This window comes from Anas acuta, chromosome 5 (genome assembly GCF_963932015.1).
Source record: "Anas acuta chromosome 5, bAnaAcu1.1, whole genome shotgun sequence".
Lineage (NCBI taxonomy): Eukaryota > Metazoa > Chordata > Aves > Anseriformes > Anatidae > Anas > Anas acuta.
In genome coordinates, this window is record NC_088983.1 from 5,471,785 (window position 1) to 5,481,563 (window position 9,779).

A 9,779-nucleotide genomic window follows, 5' to 3' on the forward strand; every position below is an offset into this window, starting at 1 on the left:
AAAATGGTACCGGAGGGCTTTTGGCATAGCTGCCTTAGAGACAGAGGACACTAAACAGTTGTCTACGTTGCCCAGTCTCTGGGAGGACCCTTCTGTTGGGTTGCTGAGCGTCAAAGAACAGCAGGTGCCAATTGCCACCACAGCTGTGCACCGGCAGCAATATGGCACCAACCGAGACCCCCCATTCTCATCCATAAGCTAATTCATCAACTGGAGAGCCATGGGATGATCAGCAAGATTCACTCACCCTTTCATAGTCCCATATGGCCAGTGCGAAGGTCTAATGGTGAGTGGACTGTTGTGGCCTGAATAAAGTCATGCCACTGCTGAGTGCTGCGGTGCCTGACATGCTAGAACTCCAGTACGAACTGGAATCAAAGGCAGCCAAGTGGTACGCTGCAATTGAGATAGCTAATTGATATAGCTAATTGAGATAGCTAATGCATTTTTCTCCATCCCTTTGGCAGCAGAGTGCAGGCCACAGTTTGCTCTTACTTTGAGGGGTGTCTAATACACCGGGAATCGACTGCCCCAGGGGTGGAAACAAAGCCCTACCATACCTAGACTACATGATGTGGACACCGTTTGATTTGCACACCATGGAAGAACTGCCTGTGTTCTGCAGTGTATGAGTGAAAAGAGGAAGGATCCTGGGCTTTTAGAGCACTGGGACATTTATATCTCTCTTGGTATGACAGTTACAGAAGACCTCTCAAGTGTTTTCCCATATTGTGTAGGGTGTGGAAAAGGCTCAGAGCCAGCAGAGAGAGGAAGACTGCCACAGACATGTCCTGGTTTCAGTTAGCACAGAATTAATTTTCTTCCTAGTAGCTGGTGGAATGCTGTGTTTTGGCTTAGGATGAGAAGAGTGCTGATAACACCCCGATGCTTTAATTGTTGCAGAGCAGTGCTTATACTAAGCCAAGGACATCTCAGCCTTTTGCTCTGTCCTGCCAACGGGCAGGCTGGGGGTGCAGTAAGAGCTGGGAGGGGACAGAGCCAGGACAGGTGACCCAAACTAGCCAAAGGGGTATTCCATACCATCTGACATCATGCTAAACAATATATAGGGGTGGCTAGCCGGGGGGAGGGGGCCGGACTGCTCGGGGTTAGGCTGGGCATCGGTCAGCGGGTGGTGAGCAATTGCATTGTGCATCACTTGTTTGTACATACTATTATTACTTTCGTATTATCACCATTGTATCATTATTATTATTATTGTTATTATTATTTTTGTTATTATTATTTTCCTGTCTTATTAAACTGTCTTTATCTCAACTCACGGGCTTCACTTTCCATTTCTCTCCCCCGTCCCAGAGAGGGAGGGGGGAGGGTGAGCGAACGGCTGCGTGGTGTTTAGCTGCCGGCCGGGTTAAACCACGACAGTCTTTTTGGCGCCCAACGTGGGGCCCGAAAGGTTGAGATAACGGCAGATCTGATCAGAGTGTGTTAAACTAAACTTGGTGTAAGGATTAGACCTGCTTAATAGTCACTTGTCATGATGCTGATTGCTTTAATCTCAACTCTGCTGCGCCTGTTTTCCAAATTGAGTATTATAGTACATTATTTTCCGTATTTGCTCTCTGTAGTGTTGTTTATCCTCTCTGGGCCCTGGTTTCAGATCATTATGGTACTGAGTGTTATAGCAATGGCTTATGAGACGATAAGATACCTGGTCATGACTCTAACTTGGTATTTATACTCAGTAACATCGTGGACTCTGTACTTTGGAAACAGTATCTTGGGAACTATTAGCAATTATACCTATTGTTTTTCTCCATTAGAGAGTCAATCTGTGGAGGGAAAAGGGGAAGATATTTTTTCTTACTTGATCACTCTCCCTTTCTCCTTCACCACCCCTGTATCCTCCTGGATCACTCTGCCTTCCTCCTTCACCACCCTCTTATCCCCTGAGCTTGTCAAAATAGCTCTCCAAGATATTGAATATTATTGGGATACTCAGAATACTATAGTCTTGTTGTTCTGCCTCATGAATGCAAATCCCAAATTACAGTCTGATTGTAAACCCACTCTACCAAGTAACCCGTAAGAAGAATGAGTTTGAATGGGGCCCTGAACAACGACAAGCCTTTGAACAAATCAAGCAGGAAATAGTCCATGCAGTAGCCCTTGGGCCAGTTCGAACAGGACCAGATGTAAAGAATGTGCTCTACACTGCAGCCGAGGAGAACGGCCCCACCTGGAGCCTCTGGCAGAAAGAACCTGGGGAAACTCGAGGTCGGCCCCTGGGGTTTTGGAGTCGGGGATACAGAGGATCTGAGGCCCGCTATACTCCAACTGAAAAGGAGATATTGGCAGCATATGAAGGAGTTCGATCTGCTTCGGAGGTGGTCGGTACTGAAGCGCAGCTCCTCCTAGCACCCCGATTGCCGGTACTAGGCTGGATGTTCAAGGGAAGGGTCCCCTCTACGCATCATGCAACTGATGCTACATGGAGCAAGTGGGTTGCACTGATTACTCAGCGGGCTCGAATAGGAAACCCCAGTCGCCCAGGAATATTGGAAGTGATCATGGACTGGCCAGAAGGCAAATACTTTGGGATATCATCAGAGGAGGAGGTGGGTCGTGCTGAAGAAGCCCCACTGTACAACCAGTTGCCAGAGAATGAAAAGAAATATGCCCTGTTCACTGATGGGTCCTGTCGTATTGTGGGGAAGCATCGGAGATGGAAGGCTGCTGTATGGAGTCCTACGCGACGAGTTGCAGAAGCTGCTGAGGGAGAAGGTGAATCGAGTCAGTTTGCAGAAGTGAAAGCCATTCAGCTGGCTTTAGACATTGCTGAACGAGAAAAATGGCCAGTTCTCTATCTCTACACTGATTCATGGATGGTAGCAAATGCCCTGTGGGGATGGTTACAGCAATGGAAGCAAAACAACTGGCAGCGTAGGGGCAAACCCATCTGGGCTGCTGCATTGTGGCAAGATATTGCTGCTCGGGTAGAGAACCTGGCTGTGAAAGTACGCCACGTAGATGCTCATGTGCCCAAGAATCGGGCTACTGAAGAACATCAAAACAACCAGCAGGTGGATCAGGCTGCTAAGATTGAAGTAGCTCAGGTGGACTTGGATTGGCAGCATAAAGGTGAATTATTTATAGCCCGATGGGCCCATGACACCTCAGGCCATCAAGGTAGAGACGCAACATACAGATGGGCTCGTGATCGAGGGGTGGACTTGACCATGGACGCTATAGCACAGGTTATTCATGACTGTGAAACATGTGCTGCAATCAAGCAAGCCAAACGGTCAAAGCCTCTTTGGTATGGAGGACGATGGCTGAAATATAAATATGGAGAGGCCTGGCAGATTGATTACATCACACTCCCTCAAACTCGCAATGGCAAGCGCCACGTACTTACAATGGTGGAAGCAACCACCGGATGGCTGGAAACATATCCTGTGCCTCATGCCACCGCCCGGAACACCATCCTGGGCCTTGAAAAGCAAGTCCTATGGCGACATGGCACCCCAGAAAGAATAGAATCAGACAATGGGACTCACTTCCGAAACAACCTTATAGACACTTGGGCCAAAGAACATGGTATTGAATGGGTGTATCACATCCCCTATCATGCACCAGCCTCCGGGAAAGTTGAACGATACAATGGCCTGTTAAAGACTACCTTGAAAGCAATGGGCGCTGGGACGTTCAAAAACTGGGATACGCATTTAGCAAAGGCCACCTGGTTAGTCAATACTAGGGGATCTACCAACCGAGCTGGACCTGCCCAATCAAACCTGTTACGTACTGTAGATGGGGATAAAGTTCCTGTAGTGCATGTAAAAAATATGCTGGGTAAAACAGTCTGGGCTACTCCTGCCTCAGGAAAAGGCAAACCTATTCGTGGAATTGTTTTCGCTCAGGGACCTGGATACACTTGGTGGGTGATGCAAAAGAACGGAGAGGTCCGGTGTGTACCTCAAGGAGATTTAATACTGGGTGAGAATAGCCCATGAACTGAATTGTACCATGTTAAATAGTATATTATACTGTATGCTATCACTACCATGATTACTATAGGTGACTAATTAGAATGTATGGAAAAGAGTGTAACCTGAGCATGACATAAATGGTATGGAATAAGGGGTGGATAGATGTCCTGGTTTCAGTTAGCACAGAATTAATTTTCTTCCTAGTAGCTGGTGGAATGCTGTGTTTTGGCTTAGGATGAGAAGAGTGCTGATAACACCCCGATGCTTTAATTGTTGCAGAGCAGTGCTTATACTAAGCCAAGGACATCTCAGCCTTTTGCTCTGTCCTGCCAACGGGCAGGCTGGGGGTGCAGTAAGAGCTGGGAGGGGACAGACCCAGGACAGGTGACCCAAACTAGCCAAAGGGGTATTCCATACCATCTGACGTCATGCTAAACAATATATAGGGGTGGCTAGCTGGGGGGAAGGGGCCGGACTGCTCAGGGTTAGGCTGGGCATTGGTCAGCGAGTGGTGAGCAATTGCATTGTGCATCACTTGTTTGTACATACTATTATTACTTTCCTATTATCACCATTGTATTATTATTGTTATTATTTTTATTATTATTTTGTTATTATTATTTTCCTGTCTTATTAAACTGTCTTTATCTCAACTCACGGGCTTCACTTTCCATTTCTCTCCCCCGTCCCAGAGAGGGAGGGGGGAGGGTGAGCGAACGGCTGCGTGGTGTTTAGCTGCCAGCCGGGTTAAACCACGACAGTTGCCTTTTCCTGCCTTGCTCCATGGGCTGCAGGGGGACAGCCTGCTTCACCGTGGGCCTCACCATAGGACGCAGGGGACTTCTGCTCCGGCGCCTGGAGCACCTCTCCCCCTCCTTCTGCACTGACCCTGGCGCCTGCAAGGCTGTTCCTCACTCCTCTCACTCTCCCAGCTGCTGTGTGGCACAGCGTTTTTTTCCCTGTCTTAAATATGCTCTCACAGAGGCGCAAAAGAACATTGTTGGCTCGGCTTATTGGCTCGGCTCAGGTCAGCAGTGGGGCCCTTCCCAAACATGGGGCAGCTTCTAGATCCTTCTCCCAGAAGCCACCCCTAAGGCCCCCTGCTACTAAAACCTTGCCACGTAAACCCACTACACCAAGTCACAGCCCTCGTGGACACTGGCAAGAAATGGCCAGGTTGGCTGAAACCCCTTGGAGCGGAAGCCAACTGCTGTACTAAATGTGCTTTGATGCGGATTACTGGCAAAGTCTAAATTCATGGTGCTAATTGTTGGGGTGCAGAGGGCTGTGCAGACTGCATTATTGTCTTCATAAATCTGGCCAGTACCAGTTCTTGTCTCTCATCCAGACCTCCAGCTCTTTCTGTTGCTTGGTTAACACAGATTGATCCTGAAAAATCCCTGGCAAGAGCTGAGGCACTGCCACCCAGGGCCAGGCAGTGACACTGGGGGATGCCAGTGCTGGAGAGGAGCTGGGGAGCAGCGCTGATGGGGGGAGTAGTGGTCCCAACAGAGGGACGGGGGGAGCAATGGCCCCAACAGTCCTGAGCGGTTCCAGAAAGTTCCTGACAGGTCCCAACGGCCCTAACAGGAGAGGGAACGTTCCTGACAGGCCCCAACAGCTCTGAAGGGACGAGGAACGTTCCTGACAGGCCCCAGTGGCTCGAGGACAACACTCACAGACAAAGAGTTTGTTCAAGCAAGACATTTATTGGAATCTTTGCAGAGGCCAAGCTCCCAGTGAAATGGACAGGCCAAGAACCAAGCCCACTTGGTATGAGGAGTCTCTGCGTCAAGCGTCCATGAAGCAGCCTCTGGAGCTGCATGGGGTCCAGTTCCCCACAGGGTGCTAGCAGGTCATCATCTGCCATCAGCAGTGCATGAAGGTCTCTGTCATGTCCGTAGATCAGCAGTCTTTTCAGCTGATCTCGCACCACCTTGAACTTCTGCAGCTTTAGCATATGGGTCCTGCTTCAGATGCTGGAAGAGGTTGACCGGGCCAGACAACTGGAAGGCTGGTGGCAGGACAATCACATCGGGCACCATCTCATTGCCAAAGAAGTGCTTGAGACATTTCTGTTCCACACAGCAGCGAAGGTACCAACTGATATCATCCAGCCGAAGCAGAAAATCCGTCCTGTGCCACATTTCCAAGGGGATGGTGGCAGCAAGGGTCCCTGGCAGCAGGGACTGTGGCCAGGACTGGTGGTGACAGCCACCTGCCCTGCCCTGAGCGGCTGGGCCCTGGCTGCAGGCTTAGCAAGGCCTCGGGGGGCAGCTTTTGTGCCCCAGCCCTGTGCTGCCCAGCCTTCCCCGTGCTGCTGCACTCGCCTCACAGATGGCTCAGGCCAGACTGCAGCATGGCCCTGAGGGGAGCAGGGACATTCCTGACAGGCACCAAGGGCCCTGAGGTGGACAGGGATGTTCCTGACAGGCCCCAGTGGCCTTTGGGGGGGGGGGCGGGACATTCCTGACAGACCCCAGAGGCCGCAGTGTACTGCAATGCTGCCAAACTACATAGGGGCAGAACCCACCCGTATTTATGGGGTGACAGGGGGATCCCAGCAGTTAACTGTACTGGAGGATGAAGCGAGTCTAACTGGAAATAAGTGGCAAAAGCAGCGTATTGTGAAAGGCCCGGATGCTCCATGCATCCTTGACGTAGACTATGTCAGGAGAGGATATTTCAAGGACCCAAAATGGTACCGGTGGGCTTTTGGCATAGCTGCCTTAGAGACAGAGGACACTAAACAGTTGTCTACGTTGCCCAGTCTCTGGGAGGACCCTTCTGTTGGGTTGCTGAGCGTCAAAGAACAGCAGGTGCCAATTGCCACCACAGCTGTGCACCGGCAGCAATATGGCACCAACCGAGACCCCCCATTCTCATCCATAAGCTAATTCATCAACTGGAGAGCCATGGGATGATCAGCAAGATTCACTCACCCTTTCATAGTCCCATATGGCCAGTGCGAAGGTCTAATGGTGAGTGGACTGTTGTGGCCTGAATAAAGTCATGCCACTGCTGAGTGCTGTGGTGCCTGACATGCTAGAACTCCAGTACGAACTGGAATCAAAGGCAGCCAAGTGGTACGCTGCAATTGAGATAGCTAATTGATATAGCTAATTGAGATAGCTAATGCATTTTTCTCCATCCCTTTGGCAGCAGAGTGCAGGCCACAGTTTGCTCTTACTTTGAGGGGTGTCTAATACACCGGGAATCGACTGCCCCAGGGGTGGAAACAAAGCCCTACCATACCTAGACTACATGATGTGGACACCGTTTGATTTGCACACCATGGAAGAACTGCCTGTGTTCTGCAGTGTATGAGTGCAAAGAGGAAGGACCCTGGGCTTTTAGAGCACTGGGACATTTATATCTCTCTTGGTATGACAGTTACAGAACACCTCTCAAGCGTTTTCCCATATTGTGTAGGGTGTGGAAAAGGCTCAGAGCCAGCAGAGAGAGGAAGACTGCCACAGACATAGCATGGGGGAGTTGAGAGAGAAGAAGCTTCTTGGATCAGCTCCTCAGCAAAATGCTCCCCGATGCTGTGGCAGCCAAGCTGTCAGCATCTCATGCCCGCCTGTCCTGACCAAGAGTGATACAGACACTCACACACAAAGCGTTTGTTTAAGCAAGCAATATATTAGGGTTTTGGAGAGGCCGAGCTCCCGAAGTGAATGGACAATGTGCAAGAGCTAGATGGTCACTGTCCAGCTGGTAACAAAGCCTCTGCTTCAAGCAGCTGCATGGGGTGTGCCTCCCGCAAGGGTGGTTTTGCTGTGGAGAGAACACGGAGGAGCAATTCCCACTGCCAACTGAGCAGCATCTTCTCCATGTCCAGCATGCTCAGCTCTGCAGCACGTGGCAAGCAGTTGTGGTTGTAGCCACCGTAGTCATCAGTGGTTACTACGCTTGGTAGATTGTCCACACGGGGATCTTGCCACGCTTGGCAGTGCGTTGCTGCACGGAGTTTTCCCATCCTCTTCTGCGTCCTGCGTTCTCCCCTCTTCTTTCTGTGGTGGGAGGTCATTGCCTGCTGTCAGCAGAGTGCCCCGGAGAGCTCTGCTTGAAGGCCTCTCTCAGTTCCTAAAGTTCAGCATTTTCATGAGCTGCTCTTGCAGCTCACGGAAATCAGTGTGCGCCTGGGTGTATTGATCCGGGTCCTTTGCTAAGTCCTGGAAGAGGTTGGGTGGTCTGGATGTTTGGAAATCCGGAGGCAAGGTGAACTCCTCAGGCATTTGCTCGTTTCCTAACCAGAAGTGGTCCAGGCGCTTCTTCCTCAGGCACGAGCGCAGGTACTCCACGATGTCATCCATGCGCTGCAAAAACTCCCTCCTGTGCCATCTTTCCAGAGGGATGGTGTTCAGCAGGTGCATGACGACGGTCTTTATCATATAGCTGGTAAAATAACTGCCCAGCGCGATACGGGCACAGAGCTGCATGCATCCGAGGTGGAAACTGTCCTGCTGGGCATTCGCGGCTATGTTCCGGAAGAACTTCATCTCTGCCACTGCGCAGCTCTGTGGCCATACTGTGTCCGGGGTAACGGGAGCCTCGGAGTAATCGCTGCTCAGAAAAATGTCCGTATCACCTTGTTGTACCCCAAACATCATCTCAACGAACACGGTTGATCCGGTGTCATCAATCAAACGAAGCATGCAAGAGCGTCTGGTTTTCAGTACTTTAACCAGCCATGAAGATGAATGAGGCACAGATTTCCAGGATAATTTCGCCAGCTGCTGGAACCAGGAGGAGACTTTACGCACATCCAAGTAGGAGCGAGTGCACATAGTTCGTAGGAGGCTGGGTTCCTGATTTCTTCTCAGCTCCTCCACAGGGTTGTGGAGGAAGCACAGCATATTCCCAAACTCCTGCTCCCTCCAGCACGTGCACTCCAGCTTCACGCGAATACGAGACACCTTTGATGGCAGATTCCATTTGGTGTTCTGCTCCACGTGGAAGGAGTGCCCACGAGGAGCTGTCATGGGAATAAGGCAGTGGTAGACCGTATCACCCTCCCGGGGACTCCAGCCTTCAAAAGCACTGCCCACTCCAATGGGTGTCTGCAGCACTGGAGAGAAAGTGTCCTTAAAGACCCAGTCACAGGCACGGCAAAAGCCGCGCACCATTTCCTCCACAAGCCGGCAGCAGTTGGTCAGGTTTACCTGCTGCCGCTGGATGCTCTCTGCAATACAAATGGATGTATTCGATTCAGCGTTGAGCGCTGCTTCTTCGAAGTCCTCATCGCTGCTGGAGCTCTCCTCGTCGCTGCTGTCATCAAACACCTTGAACTTTTTATGAAGCCAAAACAACAGCCAAATTAAGAGGAGAATAAAACCAAGACCGGCCCAGAACTGCCAAGATCGCATCGCAGATGAGAGCAGGCCTCCCATATGCATCGAGCTCTGCTGCTTCTCTAGCGCCTCAATTTCCACCAGGAGCTGAGCCATGCGTTGTTGCATCTCCTCCGCATACTGCCGCATGCACTCATTTGTAGCTTCATCCAATTCATCCCCGACTTCCTTTGGGCTCTCGACTAAGCCCTGCGAGGAGATTATTTGCTGGCTTGAAGCCCAGCTGGGACCAACACAAACCCAGACACACGGGTACCGTACCTAGCTGGCCCACGAGGCATTGCCGATGGAGGAGATGGCTGCAAGCACAGCAGGACACTCTGCTCTCATTTTCCTGGGTGCTACTAGGAGTCCACCTCCTGCTTGGCAGAAACACGCAGAGCTGACTGTGTAATATTGCCCAGCACTGTGTTCCCTCACGTTTGCAGAAGCAACTTGCAGCTGTGAGAAAAATGTTTTTTCTCTAGTC

General features: G+C 50.8%; 1 protein-coding gene across 1 annotated transcript; it reads right to left on the reverse strand.

Annotated features, from left to right (window-relative positions):
• Positions 1–8,035: 8,035 nt before the first annotated feature.
• On the reverse strand, positions 8,036–9,439 carry LOC137857144 (inositol 1,4,5-trisphosphate receptor-interacting protein-like 1). Its single transcript, XM_068683288.1, has one exon. It carries the CDS (start codon positions 9,437–9,439, stop codon positions 8,036–8,038), a length of 1,404 nt encoding a protein of 467 aa, XP_068539389.1.
• Between the last annotated feature and the right edge of the window lie 340 nt (positions 9,440–9,779).

Coding starts and splice junctions, on each gene's coding strand:
- LOC137857144 (XM_068683288.1), bottom strand. CDS start 9,439: ATGCGGCAGTATGCGGAGGAGATGCAACAACGCATGGCTCAGCTCCTG.